Below are 19,395 nucleotides of genomic sequence, written 5' to 3'. Positions count from 1 at the left end.
TTCAGTATGAAAAATGACGAATTTAATCTACACCTAGATATTGCAAAATACACTTACCCCCCCTATTTTTTTATTTGGCGCCACTGGTTCCTAATACATTAAATAGATGACTCAGAATATGACAGTTTACTGAAACTTTGCTGTAAAAACATCTTAAGATGGTATGTGTAATTACTGTACTGAAATCTAAAACCATTTTGTCATTTTAGTAAAGTACTAGTTTTCTATAGTCCTGGAAGTATCACTTGGGAGCTTGTTTTTAATTAATATTATATATACATGTTAAATAGGCTAAGATATGGTAATCTTTGTTTTTGCTTTAAATTTCAATTTTGCTAATTACTATTGTCAGAAAAAAATTGTTCTGTTTTTCATTTTTTGCCCGATTTCAGTTTACAATAAAAACACATATTATTAACTTATAGAAGAGTTCTTTGCCTAAGTTAGGCAATCTTACGAAATAAAGCCAACCTGAGATTTGTAAAAAAAAAAAAAAAAAAAAAAAAAAAAAAAAAAAAAAAAAAAAAAAAAAACCATCAAAGATGAACTAACCAAGGGATTGACTAATGCCAAGATTTAGCTCGCATCAAGTTTAGCCAATCGGATTTTTCATTTAAATTTTCTGATTGGCTAAAATTAGCGCTACCTGAGTCTCGGTGTTATCAAAATTTCATGGGAAATGGGCCTTTACTGTAAGTTTTATTCCTGTACTCTGTTCAAACTTCCCGGGGAGAATATGCGGATCGATCACTATAGATAGGAGTTTCTATGCCCAAGAATGTCATGGGGTAGTTACAGTGTTGGACCGGTACGTAGGTACATGTACTTAAGTACAGTTCCAAGTACTTTAATATATACTTAAAGACACTTTTGAAGATTAGTTTAAGTACATACAGTACGTTTTTGTCTTGAACTTCTCTAAAGTCGTCTAGAAAAATGTTAAGCTTATTATAAACGAAGAACATTTATAATAAATATGAATGTAATATGAATATTATTGTTTTTATATAGATATAAATGTACTATTTTATTTATAATAAATAATCATTTATAATCTCCCAGAGCATTTGAGATGCTGAAGTACTTTAATATATACTTAAAGACACTTTTGAAGAGTACTTTAAGTACATACAGTCAATTTTTGTCTTGAACTTCTCTAAAGTCGTCTAGAAGAATGTTAAGCTTATTATAAATGAAGAACATTTATAATAGATATGAATGTAATATGAATATTATTTTTTTTATATAGATATAAATGTACTATTTTTATTTATAATAAATAATCATTTATAATCTCCCAGAGCATTTGAGATGGTGATGTCATACAATGAACCTGGTTGCACAAAAACAAAGTGAGCGAGCATTTCTTAATGTTTCATTTCAAAGACTTTATCAATTTGCCATGTCCAAATGCCAAAGTATATGGATTGCAACAAATCATAGCACAAAAGCTACCGACAGGTTTTTCGAAATTAATGGAGGGCGCCCAGTCGTTCCAAATGCTACATGCTGGAACTCTTTCTATGATGCAGTAAAGCGTTTTATAGACATATCTAATGCGGAAAAGTTATCCAGTACCTGTGATGAACTGAAACTTCCAATGTTGAACCAACTGGAGAGGGATCTGCTTAAGGAGTTTTACAAAAAATGCCATCTTGGTGTTGTTTTGCCAGTACTTTATGCTTTGGAGACTGAACTAAAAGGACTTCAGAATATCAGTATTCTCAAGGATGCTTTGTCATTAGTAGAGGTCATTTTAGGTGGTTTGCATGAACGCTTCTCGCATGTTTTCTCAGTGGAATTGGAAGAGAAGGCCTTGAGTGAACTAGTCATAGCTATTTGTTCTCGCTCGAGTATCAAATGACGATAGTTGACTCTAGCTTTCATGGGAAAAAATCCGAATAATAGACATAGTGAAGTTAGAAATGAAAAAAAGTGGCCATGCTTGTCTCTAGTGATGAGGTGGCTAAAGGTGCTGAGAAATATGGTAAAAATGAGACTAATGATTCATTTTCGCTTATGGAAGATGATGATACTGTCAGTGATCAAGAAGTAAATATAGACACTAGTCTCGAAGCTGAATTCTTCAAATTTCTTCAAGACAAGAGGAGCACCCTTGATTCTCTGAAAGACTATCCGAAATTTGCAAAACTGTTTAAGAAATTTAATACCGCTCTCCCATCATCTGCACCTGTTGAATACCTATTTCTGCTGCAGGAGATGTATTGACTTCAAAAAGGATCCGGTTAGTAGTTGCTAAGTTTGAGAAGCTTTTGCTGCTAAAAATAAATGAAGATTTCATGACTCCTCATTAAAATAAGGACTTTTTTTCATACATTTTTTTTCAAATCAATTACTTATTGTTATATTTACATATTCGAGTTATTTGTTGCTTCTAATTAAGTCAAATCTAGAACGGCAGGGAAATCGATGCGCGATAAAAATCTTGAACATTATTTCTTAGTGTAAAGTTCATTTTCGAAATAGAAGAGGTCATGTTTTCTTGCCTGCTGTACTTGTCATTAAACTAATTAAAAAACGTTAAACCCAAACCAATGTCGGTTCCAATTTCTATATAAATATGTTCCATATTTCTGATAGTACGGGGGGATTAAAAAAGTAAGCAGAATTTTGTAACTGTTCATTGACTTCCAGCATATTGATATTGATTTTTTATTGATTTTATATCATATATAGATTTTTCAGCATACAACGGATTTACAGCGTCTATAATTACAATGGATCTTTCTATATAACCTCCTTCAATATAAAACAACTTGTCCATGCATGCTTGTATCCTTTTAGACTATTTTTGGCAAAATCTAGAGATCCCCTCAACTTTCTAAAAAGTTCACAAGTACACCTCCTTTACAGTCATAAAAAACGGTTGCCAATACCTTGTTGACAAAAATTTCACATATTTTTTGAATGCCCCTCCCCTCTATTGTTGCATTTAGATAGTACCGGGAAGGTAAATTCGTACCCAGGAGTCAGAATTGAATGATGAAGACGATGAACATGCAAAGCTGTATTGGTAGCCCTTTAAAAATAAATAATAGAAACTTTTTGATTCCGAAGTATATGATATAATTTCACGAAAGTTTATGATAAATACGGAAATTATGCTTGGGTTTTGAAAACCTTGAAAATCTTCTTTAGAAAAATGAATACTTCTGCAATACCAAGGAAATCGATGCGCAATACCAATCTTCGACGTTAATTCTATGTGTGCAATGCATTTTTATTATGGAAAAACTTCAGAGCTAGATAGTCTCCATGAGAGGGAAAGCTGGAATAACTTTTCAGAGTTTTTTAAAAATGATTATATTTACTTCTTGACGATAGTCTGTTATCCTACGGCAAAATTAAGGCAGATAGTCATACAATAAGGGTAATTTAGATAGTCTATCAGTTCTCTGAGCCACTTAATGGCAATGGGAGACTAAAAATGATTCAAAGATTTATAACCGACATGTTCACAGGATTTGCAAGCGAGCGGACGAATGAGATTTCTAATTAACAACTTTTCCGTTTATTTGTAAAGAGTATTCCACATGCTAAGGTAATAATTATAATTAAGAATATCAACAATGGTCGGTGGATGGACACAATGACCAGATATATGAAAGCATTGCCACATAGTTACCCTATATAATAATAATATCTCATGAAACATAGCTTTACATTTCTTACATAATTATATAAAATACATTGCTGACATGACTACATTTGTTTGCAAAAACACAACTAAAGGGGGGCGATAAAATTTTTAGATGAAATAAGACTTTTGACAACGAAATAATTGGTGCTTTCGCTTTTAATTTATATTGGTTTCCATTAAACAAAATACTCTTTGTGAACAGAGGTGTTGAGGTGTTGGTAAATACTGCATATTGAAAAGGTACTGAAAATACATTTTTCTTATTTTCATTGAAGCAAATAAAAAAAATGCCCCTCCCCCTATATCTTGCCAAAAGTAAAATTAGAATATGGCTAACTGTACAGTATATATACTCTTAATATACGTTTATATGCGTATAATATACAATTTATATACGTTTATATACGTATAATATACAGTTGATATACGTTTATACTAGTTTATACTACTCTGGCACTTACTAGTGCCAGATACGAGAGAAGATTAAGCTCGTAATTGGTCGTAACCTAAAGGAGTATGTTTTGGAATAACTTCAAAGGACGGTTTCATCTTAAGCAACATGTTCTAATAAACCCTTTTGGTCTTAAATTTATTATCAAGCAGTCATTTTTCTAAAATAATATTTCATCATTTATGGCATAATACCTATAATGTTTCACATTTTTTTTTTTTTTTTTTTTTTTTTGTAAATCAGAACTGTTCACGGCAATTATCAACTTTTTTCGGGCCGTGACTACTGTGGTAAACTTGGTGTTAGTAATTTGCAGACTATATACAAATAAACCATAATAAAACTATTGAAAATTTTTAACATTTTAGTTTTGTTTTACACAAAAATTGGCGTAAATTAGTGGAAGAAAAGCTCTCCGTGCTAAAAAAAAAAAAAAAAAAAAAAAAAAAAAAAAAAAAAAAAAAAAAAAAAAAAAAAAAACTACGAAAAATGAAGTAAAGCATGTAAAAATTGTTTTAATTTATGAAATTCGAACCATTTGTGATAACTTACATCAAATACTCAAAAGAATCAACTTCACTCAATTTAAGAAATATTAGAATTTGATATACAAAATTAATACTTGTGCCGAAAAATACTTTAAAATCTTTTTGACTATGGTGCTACTTGTGGTGTTACATGGTAATTTAAGATAGTTTTGTCAATACAAACTTACAAGGAGCCTTGGGATAAAAGTAATCGTTTTTAAGTGAGCAATCACAAATCTCTCCACTAGTCCTGGGGAAAAAAGAAAGAGGAAAGGCGGGGTACCACTACTGCTTATACAAAAAAATTGATTATCTTTCTTGTTTTAGTCGAGAGGCCCAATTCCTCCAGTCTAGGGTTTTAGATCATGGCAAATTTAATGCGTCTATTAAAGTTCACATTCCTCGGAATTTCACCCGTTTTCGAGTGAAAAATGTTGTTATGTGGTAGATAACGGCACTTTGCTGTGGCATGGTCTCTTTGTTACCTAAAATGAGCATTTGGATACTGTGATCACCCTTGAAAAAAGCCCTCTTCTACCTTTCTACGACCGCCCGTTTGATACGATCATCCCTAGAAAAACAGACTATAAAATAATTTTACTGAATCACCTTGAATCGAAAAGTTTCTTTCGCCAGGCAGTTTTTTTTAAACGTATTGCTGTAGGCCTACTATTGGTTACAATGGGCACTGTTTATTGTGGCTCACTGTTTACTAGCTGCGCTAACAAATAGGTAGTTCACTAATGAAATTCCAGTTTTTGGTTAGGTTCGTTGCACAATTACGGTAATCCAAACAAACTAAAAATCCTTCAATTATTTGATGCCAAATAGCAACAACACAATTTATTTGAAAACATATCAAGTCATTAAATATTAAACATAACACAAATTCTGTCTTTTACAATTTGATAGAATTTAAATTAACAGCCTAGACATACCTTATGTTTCAATAAAAATTGTAGCTCTATTAGATAAAGAAGCTAAGATATGCCTACTGACAGGCCAATACAACTATTTTGCATTTTTATAGATTGAATTTCAGATCCTTGCTTTAGAAGGCCCAAAGTTTAAAGAACCTCAAAATTTCCATCTAAGGTAAAACTCATTTAGGCCATCGTAATACAGGCAAGTTTCCTATTTTTACGTGGATTTGAAAGTAAATATTCGATTTACCTAGTTTATAATCTTATTCTTCGAATAACAACTTAAAAAGGTGGTTAGATTCAGCAAAATGACTAGATATATAAATGTAGTGTTACCTAGTTACCTTATATACAAATACTGTACATACTTTTGACCCTTAATTTTACAACAATTTGCTTTAAAAAAAAAAACAATAAAAAAAGGACTCATTTTGAAAATGAAATAGCACTTTAGACAACAAAATTATTGTTGCATGGGTTTTTCATAAATAAAATGTTTCCATCAACTACACAAATCCTTATAAACAGAAACAGCACCAGATGCGATAGAAGAATAAGGTGATGCTGATAGTTGTTCATCATGTGAAAGAGTCAGTTAACTTTTAGTTAATATCCATTCATCATTTATCATGTAACATCTATAGCACACACACACACACACACACACACACACACACACACACACACACACACACACACACACAAAAAATTTCTTAACGATGTTTTTAGAGCGTGCATACTGATTGCTTATTAAACCCGACAGGGGCACAGTTAATGGCGAAGGCTCCCTCCGAAGTTTTAAGGGGAATGCTGACACCTTGGAATTTAGCTTATGTTTTTAGTTTAATTTAGATTATGTTTCCGCATTTGTCGGCACACTGGACAATTTTTGTCGGCACATTCTTTGTATTCCCTCACCAAACTAAAACCCAAGCTACGTCCATGTAGCTCGGAGAATAATTTGAAGATGGAGTAAAAATAATAAGAATAATAATAAAACAAAAATAGCAGCAAAAATCCAGAAACTATTGGAAATTCTTGACTTAATGAACGAATTGATGGAAATTAGTAGAAGAAGAAATCTGTATCCTAAGAACAGCATGGTATGAAAAATGACGTAAAGTATCTAAAAAAAAATTCGGCATTTGTGCAGTTTGAAATATTTGTACAAACTTAAACCAAAATACCACAAAAAAATTCAACTTCAGTCTGCATAACAGATTTTAAGAATAAAACACTTTGTGGTAACGAACATTAAGTAAGAAGCAACTCGTCCCAAACCAAAACCTAAAAACGGAGTTTTGATAACAATTGATCGATCAAAATAATAATCATTTTGTCTTAACTTTTAACTAATTCATTAACTTTAATTTTATCCAACAAAAAATACAAACCTCGGAAAGTGTACTTATTATTGTATTTTTCCCAGGGGTGATCGTATTGAACCATTAGTCTTAAAAGATTGAGAGAGGGCTCGTTTGAATGGAAATAAAAAGTCCTAGTGTCGTTTTTATGTGATCAATAAATTTTGAAGACAACTATCCTTCTCCCACACTTTTTTCCATAGGTTTTCAGATCAAAATTTTGATCGGAGGACAAGCAGTCCCCCCACACTACTTATTTCCCCAAAGACATCAGATAAAAATGTTTAGATAGCCATTTCCCTCAGCATAGTTGAAAGATCTAATAAAAAAAAGACCAAAAAGACTGTACTTCAACTAAAGACATGATTCTAACATATTTTGAAACACCGCAAATTCTAACCATGGAAAAACACATATTAGTATTAAATCCTAGGCTTTTTTGACAAGTGCGACTAGGATGTAGCATTGGCATAAAAATAGAGTCAAATTCCAAGAAATCTGAGAATAACAAATGCGCAAAACGTTAAACTATTTAATAAAATAGGGAGATCGAATATGATAACTGAATAGTTATCAGGAAAGTATTAAAAAGACACAACGGGACTACACATCAAATAAAGATGCGATTCTAACATATTTTGACATACCGCAAATTCTATCCATGGAAAAACATATATTATTATTAAATCTTAGGTTTTTATGGACATATGTGACTAGGAAGTAGCTTGGGAATAGGTTTAAAGTCAATTTCTGAGGAATATCAAAGTAAAAAATACAAAGTAAAAATTTTACACTTTACATACAAAGTAAAAACTAAAAAGTTTTTACAAAGTAAAAACTTTAAACTAATAAATAAAATAGAGGGATTCATTTGATCAGAAAAGTATTCAGATCCACGAAAAGTAATCCAAATATCAGAAAAGTAGAAATTAACATTATTAGAAAAAATATTACAAAGAAACAATAGGACTGAATTTCAAAGACAGACATGATTCAAATATCTTTTGACACACCTCAAATGCATATCTTTGCTCTTTTTTCTGCTTTTCGCTTTTGATTTTCTGCTACTCTAAGGCAGGTGGAATGTTTCAACCAAGGAAAAACACATATTAATAATAAATATTAATTTTTTATGAACAGGTGTGACTAGGATGTAGCTTGGGCTAAGGTTTAGAGTCAATTTCTGAGGAATCTCAAAGTAAAGAATGTACAAAGCGTTAAACTAAAGAATAATAAAAAGAGATCCATTTGGATAGTTATCAAGAAAATGTTACAAAGGAACAATAGGACTCAACTTTAAAGAAAGACATGATGCTAACATTTTTTTGACATACCCCAAATGCAAAATGCTTATTTTTGCTATTTTTTTCTGCTTTTCGCTTTTGCACAGGTGGGACGTTTAAACCAAGGAAAAACATTTATTAATAATAAATCTGAACTTTTTATGAACAGGTGCGACTAGAATATAGCTTGGGCATAGGTTTAGAGTCAAATTCTGATAAATCTCAAAGTAAAAATGCAAAAACGTTAAACTAATGAATGAAATAAAGCAATTCATTTGAATAGTTTGTGAAATACAACAAATTCTTATCTTTGTTTTTTTTTGTGCAGTTTTTGCTTTTAATTGTCTGCTACTGTAGAACAGTTGGGACGTTTGAAGTAAGGACAAACATATATTAATAATAAATCTTAGCTTGTTATGGACAGGTGGGACTAGGATGCAGCTTGGTCAAATTCTAAGAAATCTCTTAAAGTCAAATTCTAAGGAATCTCAAAGTAAACAATGGACAAATCTTTAAACTAATCATTAAAATAGAGATCCATTAGAAAAGTTATCAGGAAAGTATTACAAAGAAACAAAAGGACTTAACTTCAAAGAAATACATAAATTTGTTATTTTTTGACATTCCTCAAATTAATGCTTATCTTTCCTCTTTTTTTTCTGCTTTTTGCTTTTCATTCTCTGCTACTGTCAAACAGGTGGGACATTTGAACAAGAACAAACACATGTTAATAATAAATCTTAGCTTTTTATGGACAGTTGTGACTACATCGTAACTCGGGTTTAGGCTTAGAGTCAAATTCTGAGGAATCTCAAAGTAAAGAATGCACAAAACGTTAAACTAATGAATAAAATAGAGATCCATTAGAATAGTTATCAAGAAAGTATTGCGAAGAAACAATGGGACTAAATTCTACATATCAATAAAACAAATACAAGTCTTATCATGTGATCATCATGTGGAATAAAACTCGTATAATTAATCAATTATTCTTTTTTCAAGTTCATTAATAACTTATTTTATAGACACTAAATACTCAACTCGGGCCACGTCCTTTGGCAATGGTCCAAATTCAATTCTTGATTAGATATCTTAAAAAGTACTTCTGGTATTTTTTCTCAAATCCAGTATTTTATACACTATTTTGTTACCACTCTCAACAGGATTATGATAAACAGTAGCACTTCATGGAACACACAAAAAGAGGAACTGAAACAATATAATTCATGTTCCAAATTGATGCGTTAAATATACAGCGATTAGTAGAGCAATAATTGACATTCTTCGGAGCATAGAGTCTGAACCAGATCCTAAAAAAGATTATATTAGCAATTTTGCTTTACAAGTAATACCCAAATTCGGTGAAATAATAACTTTAGTTACATAAAAGAATGAATAATACACTAGTTCTGGTTCAACCAAATTCTGTTTCTGTGATGGTTTCTAACTGCCCAGTTGGTACTCGAAACCATCATACAAATAAAACCATCATATAGTCATATGGTGTGGTATCAGCCATAAACTATCTATGGCATCATCGATGTATGACTTTTTTATCTCAAGTTTAAGACATCGTCACCTTTGGAAAGTGGTACTTATTTTGACACATCCTTCAGTGAAAAGCAATAATTTGGCAAATTTTTATATATATATATATATATATATATATATATATATATATATATATATATATATATATATATATATATATATATATATATACTATTTAGAAAGAAGCATGTTATTTTACTTGCTTCTTTCTTAGTCGGATATCATTTAAAGCTATAGTTTACCTTTTTTTTTCTTCTGGTAAATTTGTAGCTTTCTGTAGTGATGGAACAAATTATCCTCTCAAGGTACAATTTTGTTCGAAAAACTGGTAGCTTCAAACCATTGGCAGCGCTGGTACCATCAAATAGCATTTGAGATGCAGTCTCAACTCTATTTTTGCAGGGAAATAAAAACAACAAGTCTTTTCAACTGAAAGTAAGGAGCAACATTAAAACTTAAAACGAACAAAAATTATTACTTATATGAGGGGGTTCGTCCCTAGTCAAAACATCGCTCTTTACGTTAAAGTTTGTATTTTGTTCCAATTCTTTAAGAATAACCCCTGGATCATAAAAGCCGTCTAATTAGAATAAATAACTCTTTTGAAAGTACTAAAAACTTTAGCGTAAAGAGCGAAATATTGACTAGGGGGGAGCCATCTCATATATGTAATAATGTCTGTTCGTTTTAAGTTTTAATGTTGCTCCTTACTTGCAGTTGAAAAAAACTTGTTTTTTCAATTTAAATTTCTGATCGTTTTTTAAACAATGCTGGGAAATCCGTCACTCGCTTCATAGAAAATTACCTTCCCCCATGAAAAATAATTCAATGGCAAGATCCTCTTACTTAACTCCACTCCCCCCACCCCCCACCAGAAAATTCCCCCTGTAAAAGTCTGCATGCTTCCAAATAACCAGTGCTATATGTAGACAATGGGCAAAGTTCATAACTTGCAGCCCTTCCTCCGGGGACTGTGGGGGATTAAGTCATCCTCAAAGACATAGCTATTAAATTTTTCAACTATTCTGAACAAAATAGCGGTCTCAAAATTTTGATCGGATTACTTTGGGAAAAATGAGCGTGGGAGGGGGCCTAGTTGCACTCCAATTTTTCGGTCACTTAAACAGGGCACTAGAACTTTGAATTTGCGTTTGAGTAATTCCTCTAACGAGTTTCTAGGAAAACTGGGTCGATACAATCACCCCTGGAAAAAAACAACAACAAAAACAAATAAACACACATCCGTGATCATTCTTCTGGCAAAACATACAAAATTCCACATTTTTGCTGATAGAAGCTTAAGACCTCTACATTATGGTTTTAAAATACGCTGAACCTGATGGTGTGATTTTCATTAAGATTCTATGACTTTTAGGGGGCGTTTCTCCTTTTTTTTAGAAAATGAACCATTTTTTTAGGCTTGTAACTTAAAACGAACAGAAATTATTACGCATATGAGGGGTTCCCCTCCTCGTAATACCTCGCTCTTTACGCTAAAGTATTTTTAGTAATTTCAACTATTCGTTCTACGGCCTTTGTGATTCAGGGGTCATTCTTAAGGAATTGGGACAAAATTTAAGATTTAGTCTAAAGAGCAAGGCATTGACGAGGGGGTGAGCCCCATCATATATGTAATAAATACATATGAATATAGAAGTTAGTTACGTAAGTTAATTCGTAAGTTATCATATATTTTTTACTAATGAAAACGTTCATAAAAAATTAAAAGTTCTAGCTGCCTTTTTAAGTAATCAAAACATTGGAGGGCAACTAGGCCTCCTCCCCCACTCCTTTTTTCTTAAAATCTTCCGATTCAAACTATGAGAAAGCCATTTAGCAAAATAAAAAAATAATATGCATATTTTGTTTTAATTATTTATGTGCGGAGAGCCAGAATCAAAACATGCGTTAATTCAAAAACGTTCAGAAATTACATAAAAAAAACAAGTTTTTTTAACTGAAAGTAAGGAGTGATATTAAAACTTAAACCTAACAGAAATTACTCCGTATATGACAGGGGCTTTTCCTCCTCAACGCCCCGCTCTTTAAGCTAAAGTTTTTTACTACTTTAAAAAGTAGAGTTAAGAAAAAGAGTCAAACTTTAGCGTAAAGAGTGGGGCGTTGAGGAGGAAAAGCCCCTTTCACATACGGAGTAATTTCTTTTCGTTTCAAGTTTTAATGTCGCTCCTTACTTTCAGTTATAAAGCTTGTTTTTTTTTATTTAATAGTAGTAGAATCAGTACTAGTAGCAGCAGTGATATTAGTACTAGTTGTGGCAGGGATAGTAGCAGTTGCATTAGTAGTAGTAGTTTCAGTTCAATGTAATACCAAAATTTGTTCCCTGGATATTACTGATATACCCTTTTGACAACCTGCATGCACAAAAAGTATTTTGATTTAGTTCAATATTCCTCTAAATATTCCCTGAAAGTTTTACCTATAAAACTTTCACATTGTCGATACTTCTTCTTAACACATTTATGCATATAGTTTGTTTCGTCTACTTCAATTTCCCCTCATTATCCCCTAGAATTTTATTCTTAATACCCTTAGCTTTCCAGTAGTATGAGTCGCAATCATAGTGCTAGCAGTAGTATTAGCTAATAATAGTAGTATTAGCAGTAGTAGTAGTAGTAGTATCAGTAGTAACAGCAGTAGCAGTAGTATTAGTAACAGTAGCAGTATGGACGTATTGCCTTTAGGTAATTTGCTCATCCTCCTCATCATTCAATGAAAGTTCAAAATTAATACCCCACGCAGTTCCCAAGATACGCCGTTTTGACAACCTACATGCACATAGTGTGTTTTTATTATAACATGAATTAGTTCAGCATCGCCTCTACATTCCCTGCTCTTTTCACCTTAATACCCTTAGCTCTATTAGCAGTAGTACAGGGGAACAGTAATGGTGGTAGTATCAGAATTGGCTGAAGTAATATGCACTTTCTTAGCCTAGCACAAAATTTTGTGCTAACCCTTTTATGCACAAAAAGTACTGTATCACTAAAATTTTCAGATATCACTGCTTTGAAATATTACAAAAATCCATGATAATCTAAATCGAAACTCACTTAGTAATGTCAGTGAAAATTAAGTCACTATTATAAGTTCATAAATTCATAAGTTTATAATTGATAAATAAAAGTTTAAAAGAAAAATAATAATAACAAATACAGTCACCATCACTCTTCAATGCTCAAATCCCTCTCCCCTGCCCTCCCAACTTAAGCTCAGCCCCTGCCCACCCTTACCTCTCCAGAATAGAGTTTACATCTTTAAGTAAATTAAGTTAACAAGTGTAGTAAAACCATTTAGTCAATTTTAATTAAGCATTTGGACCATGACCCCTAACCTCTTTAAATGAAATCTGATCTTAAAATCCGTCAAGAGTCGTTAAAATCCGTTACCAGGTTAAATTCTCCAGTGGCCTTCTAATTTCCTCTGAGAGACCGTTTTGAGGTTTCGGAGTTTAATTTCCCTCTTGGTTATTTCATTAGATAGCATAGATATAAACAGTGGAGAAAATGAAAAGAAAATTTAACCTTTTCGTATTACAGGTAAAGTGAAGTAAATTCAAATAGAAAGTTTCCAAAAGCACTGTAGGCACGGGAAAGAGTAAATTGGAGTAGGTAGGCTCGAAAATTATTTTTATATGGAAACAGTTTATTAAAAACATACTTAGAAAGTGTGGAACTAAGAAACTGAATAGTCTTTTATCTAAGGACAATACATTTTTTTATTGATAGCTCAATCTATGATGATAATTGCAGCCCCAGGGGTAAAGTGAACCAAGTTATGCGAAATACCCGGGTACATCCTATGTTTCCCATGTGAATTCGATAAAAGTTGGGCAGCCGTGTTGAACTTATTTTAAGTCAGACTTGGGCAGGAATTTTCAATTTTATGAAAAATGGCTTTAAAATTGAGTCATTTGCCTCAAGCCAGACTTCCTGAAAACAATCTTTTCCCATGTGTCTTGTGTTTTGCCTTATTTAAATTATTTCCAGAAAAATTGAATGAATGGTTTTTGGGCCCTAATATCACAAATCCGTGGCGTTTTTAAAAAAGGGTCTAAGTCCACTTTTCCTGATTTTACAGCAGAACAAAGTAAAATCAAAAACGCACAATGAAAAAATCTTACTCACAAATCAGAATTTAAGAAATTTGAATTTTTAAAGACTGACTCCTAGTTAACTTTTTAACTGGTATCCTCTAGAAACGTCTACATTGATGAATTGTTTACTACTTAGAAGTAAAAAACACTTACGCTCTTTTTTAAGCCCTTTTTAAATAGACTAATCGATAGATCTCTATTAGGTCTTTCGAACCATATGTTCAACTTAATTTTGGAAAAAAGGGGAGAAAAAAAGGGCTGGTTTGTTCGTTTGCTTGTCTTTTCGTTCCTTGGTTTTTTCTCCTGTGTGCTGTTTTTGTCTTTTTCTTTAGATGACTTAACTATTTTTAACTATTTCCCTTTTTTTCCGTTAATAAAGGCCCCCGGATGTGGAGTTGAAATATTTGGATTTTTTCTTAATTAATGTGTTGTTGGTTTTTTATTCCTTGTTAATTCTTTATTTAAATTAAACCCGATTTTCTAGCTTAATTTTTCGTAAATAAAAAAGCAGCGTAGTCTAAGAAATTATTTAAATTATTAGTTTGAACGCTTCAACCATTAGTGAAAAGTTGGGGGAGGTACAACTATTTTAGAAAAATTTTCGGCATTAAAAATTAATGGTTTTGTGTCACAATTTTTTTTACTCAAATCGATTTCACTCAAATACATTAAAAAAAAATAGTTGTCTAAATGAAACAGTTGGCATAAACAATAAAATTTTGTTTTCAGTTAAACAAAGATGACATTCAAACCTCCCTGGGAGTTCGAGTGGCAGAAACACTCAACTTTGTATCTTTGAGGCAAGTTTTGCTCCATTTTTCATTGTGTTCATTTTAGGCTCCCTTTTACTAATCATAGCTGTCTTCTTATTTTGCAATCTTAGTTAAGCCAACATCAGGCTGTTTCAAGTCTTAGATTTATGCTTTATTCTTTAGTGTGGAACTTGGTATAAAACACATTTAATGAGAGGCAACGCTATAGCGTTGCCTACTGAAAAGAGCCGTAAGGCTTCAAAGCATTATTTTTTCCATTTTTTTTTTTTTTTTTTACTGGAGATACTTTATAAGGAAGTGGCTGTCATATAAGTTCCAGAAGGGAATTACTTGATTGGAAATAAGAAGTCCTAGTGCCCTTTTTAATAGTCAAAAGTGACCGAGGGCAACCTATCCTTCCACGTCTTTTTCCCAAATGAATTTGATCCGAATTTCGAGATAGCCATTTTGTTCAAAATTGTCCAAAGGCCAAAGAACTATGACATTAGGGCAGATAAAAACACCTGTAGTCCCAAGGGCGAGGACTCTAAGTTATGTAAGCTGTCTATTGTTAATTATAATTTTTCGGAAAGGGTGTTCATACAAATTTTGGAGGAGGCTCATTCGATTGGAAAGAGAAAATCATAGTTCACTTTTTCAGAGTTAAAAGTTCTCAGAGGGCTACAAGTCCCCCCAAGCCCTTTTTATCCAAACGTACTCGATCAAAATTTGAGGTAGCTACTCTATTCAAAATAGTAAAAAGGTCAAATAACTATACCTCTGGGATTGATAATACCCTTCCCTAGCTCTTGGGGAAGCAGCCTTTAGTTATTCAAGTTGCTCATTGTCAACATATAAAATTTTTATGAAAGGAGTGGTCGTATAAACTTTTAAGAGGGCTCATTCAAATGAATATCGAAAGCTCTAGTGCCCTTTTTAAGAATCAAGAGTGATCAGAGGGCAACTAATCCCTCATACACTTTCCCCCAAATGCATTATAACAAAATTTTGAGATACCCAATTTGTTCAAAATAGTCTAAAAGTCAAATAACTGTAAATCGGGGTATGGAAACCCCCATAGGGCAAGGTATCTGAGTTATGTGAGTGTTCCATTGTAAACCAAAATATTTCTTATAAAGAAAAGAGGGAATATTTGATCTAATATCTTCAAAAAGCGTAGAGCATTAATTTGACACTTTGAGGGAATGTTGAGAGTGATGCCAACCACAATCAAAACAAACTATGTACTTGCTGGTTGAGAAAAAGGAACAGCTGATGATATTAGGTTGAAAATTTTAAAGTATGTTGAAGAAAGATTGGAGAACAATCAGCATCCGCCTTTCTTTGCCATTCTTAGGCCTCTTCAACGATCAAAATTTTGTAATTGTCTTTTTGTTCAAACTAGTCAAAAGGTCTACGTCTATATAATAACTACGCCCCCAGGCATACCATTCCCCCATAGGTCTAGGGTAAGCATTATAAATTATGCAATTTTTCTTATTGCTTACTTGCAGGATATATCGTTAGGAAGGGGGGGGGGTGAAAGCTATGTAACATGAAAAAGAAGATAAAAGATGCTAATCAGCAAAATTGGTTTATCTGACGAATAGTAAGCTGTGTATTTTTTGCGTTAATTCGACTATTGCGTATCATAAAGTCGTAATATATTTTTTTCTCTCTTTAGATTGTACTTTTCCTTACATTTGCGTCAAAATAGATGGCACTGTAAATCTAGTGAAGTTTTTACGTGTTTAAGTAGAATCTTTCTCATATTTCTTCACATGAAACCTCTAGCGCACACATTATCCTGAAAAGATGTCAATCTCATGATTAACAGCTCTTTAAAATGAGATTTATTTGATATGAATGATGATACATTTCTTCTTGTGGCCGATTGGAAGAAACTAAGAGATCTGTGTATTTGCAGTGCAAGCTGAAGATATAATTAAATAAAAAACAAGTTTTTTTTACCTGAAAGTAAGGAGCGACATTAAAACTTAAAACGGACGGATATTACTTCATATACGAAAGGGGCTGCTCCCTAATCAACGCCCCACTCTTTACGCTGAAGTTTTTTACTGTTTAAAAAAAGTAGAGTTGAGAGAAAGAGTTCAAATTTTAGCATAAAGAGCGGGGCGTTGATGAGGGAGCAGTCCCTTTCATATACGAAGTAATTTCTGTCCGTTTTAAGTTTTAATGTAGCTCCTTACTTTCAGTTATAAAAGCTGTTTTTTTTATTTAATTTCTGAACGTTTATGAATTAATGCATGTTTTGATTTTGGCTCATCGCAGACGAATAATTAAAACGAATTTTGCATATTTTTTTTTTTGGCTGAATGACTTTCTTAGAGTTTTGATTGAATGGTGTTGAGAAAATAAGGAGCGGGGGAGGAGACCTCGTTGCCCTCCAATTTTCTGGTTACTTAGAAAGGCAACTAGAACTTTCAATTTTTTACGAACGTTTTTTTTTAGTAAAAGATATACGTAACTTACAAATTAGCTTACGTAACGAACTTCTGTATTCGCATGTTTTTATTACATATATGAGGGGAATTCACCCCCTCGTCAGTACCTCACTCTTCACACTAAAGCTTAGATTGTGTCCCAATTCCTTAAGAATGACCCGTGAATCACAAAGGCCGTAGAATAAATAGTTGAAATTACTAAAAATACTTTTGCGCAAAGAGCGAGGTATTAGGAGGAGGTGAACCCCGCATATGCGTAATATTTTCTGTTCGTTTTATGTTTTAATGCTGCTACTTACTTTCAGCTAAAAACTTTTCATATTTATTTTTTCATTGTTTTTTTTTAATTAATGCTAGAAAATCCTGCGATTTGTTCATGAAAATTTTCTTCCCCATGATAAATTCCTCCATGGAAAGTTCCCCCAACATATCCCTTTCTTCTCCCCCTCCCCCAACCAAAAAATTCCCCTGAAAATGTTTGTACACTTCCCAATATCCATTGCTATCTGTAAGCACTGGTCAAAAGTTTGTAACTTGTAGCCCCTCCCGCGGGGACTGTGGGGGAGTAAGTCGTCCCCAAAGACATAGTTATAAGGTTTTTCTACTATGCTGAATAAAATGTCTATCTCGTAATTTTGATCCGGTGACTTGGAGAAATAATTAGCGTGGGAGGGGGCCTAGGTGCCCTACGATTTTTTCGGTCACTTAAAAATAGCACAAGAACTTTTCATTTCCGTTATAATGAGCCCTCTCGCAACATTCTAGGACCACTCAGTCGATACGATCACCCCTGGGAAAAAAATAAAAATAAAAATAAACACGCATCCGTGATCTGCCTTCTGGCAAAAAATACAAAATTCCATATTTTTGTAGATAGGAGCTTGAAACTTCTACAGTAGGGTTCTCTGATACGCTGAATCTGGTGGTTGGATTTTTCTTAAGATTCTATGATATTTTCCCCTATTTTCTAAAATAAGGCAAATTTTCTCAGGCTCGTAACTTTTGATGGGTAAGACTAAACTTGATGAAACTTATATATCTAAAATCAGCATTAAATGCGATTCTTTTGATGTAGCTTTGGTATCAAAATTCCACTTTTTGCAGTTTTGGTTACTATTGAGCCGGGTCGCTCCTTACTACAGTTCGTTACCACGAACTGTTTGATAATCGTGAGAATCTATTAAAGTACAGAGAATGTCAAAACCTTTTCTTTGCCTCTTGGACCCATATTAGGTCTGTTTATACCTGAAAACCCCATTTTTCTGAGATTTTTAGTTTGCTTTTTTAAATTATGAACGGTATTTAACGGTATTTTGCCAGTATTGCCATGTCAAACGTGAAATTAAAAAAGTAAAGCTAATTAGTAAAATTGACTATTTTCTTTGACTAGTAAAGCTCAAATATTAAAAATTTGCTGACTCCTGAATCTTCAAGGAAAGCTATACTCTCTTAAATGTTTGGTCCAAAAATTTTTGTTCACTATTTTTCACCCAGGTTTCTTTTTTTTTTATTTGTTGCCCAATACTACCAAAAGCACCGTAGCTGTATGTGCAGTTTTCTTTAATTTAAATATTTAATTTCCGATTTTTTCTATTATTTACTATATTTTTTTCTAAGTGAAATTTAGAAACGATAGTGAAATTTTCAGCGAACAGAAATTACTCCAAATATGATGGGGTCTGGCGCTACCTCAATCGACAGTATCTTTTTTTACGATAAAATTTCAACTTTGGGTAATTTTTTTTCCAATTCTTAAAAGCTTGACCTTTCTCCTAATATTTTAAGAATGACTTTTAAACAAGGACACTTTGAATGTAATATAAAGCATTTTTCGTAAGGACTCAAGAATGGCACAGCTTGTTTATGCATATTTCCGTGTAAAAGGTAAAATTTTCTATTTAAATGTTTAAAAAGGCAATCAGTAAAAACAATTCAATAACTATATTGATTGTATATATATATATATATATATATATATATATATATATATATATATATATATATATATATATATATATATATATATATATATATATATATATATATATATATATATATATATATGTATATATGCTTTTTATTAAAGTAATATTGAAATTTAGCGTAAAGAGAGGAGGGTTATAGGGTGAGGGGGCATCTCGCCTCATATTCAGAACAATGGTTAAGAACTGTTTAAACTTTACCGTAAGGGACTGTGGTTCAAGGGACTTGAGGAATGTTGATGTTGCTGATGTTGAGCAATTTTAGTTATTTGAAATTTTGATGTCGTACTTTTCTTTCATTTGAAGAAACTTTTTTCTCTGT

The 19,395-nt window shown here is 32.4% G+C and overlaps 1 protein-coding gene across 5 annotated transcripts in view; it reads right to left on the bottom strand.

Moving 5' to 3' along the window:
• Positions 1 to 5,467: 5,467 nt before the first annotated feature.
• Positions 5,468 to 19,395, bottom strand: part of LOC136039977 (uncharacterized) — a 152,268-nt gene continuing 138,340 nt past the window's right edge. For all 5 annotated transcript variants that reach the window (XM_065724034.1, XM_065724038.1, XM_065724037.1 and 2 more), the window contains exon 7: positions 5,468 to 9,519. In XM_065724034.1, coding sequence (XP_065580106.1) covers positions 9,434 to 9,519 — 86 coding nt within the window. In that variant the 3' untranslated portion in view covers positions 5,468 to 9,433. The remainder of the gene's footprint in view (positions 9,520 to 19,395) is intronic.

Source organism: Artemia franciscana, chromosome 20, assembly GCF_032884065.1.
Source record: "Artemia franciscana chromosome 20, ASM3288406v1, whole genome shotgun sequence".
Lineage (NCBI taxonomy): Eukaryota > Metazoa > Arthropoda > Branchiopoda > Anostraca > Artemiidae > Artemia > Artemia franciscana.
Note: the sequence above shows the minus strand (reverse complement) of the source record. Positions and strands in the feature narration are given on the sequence as shown.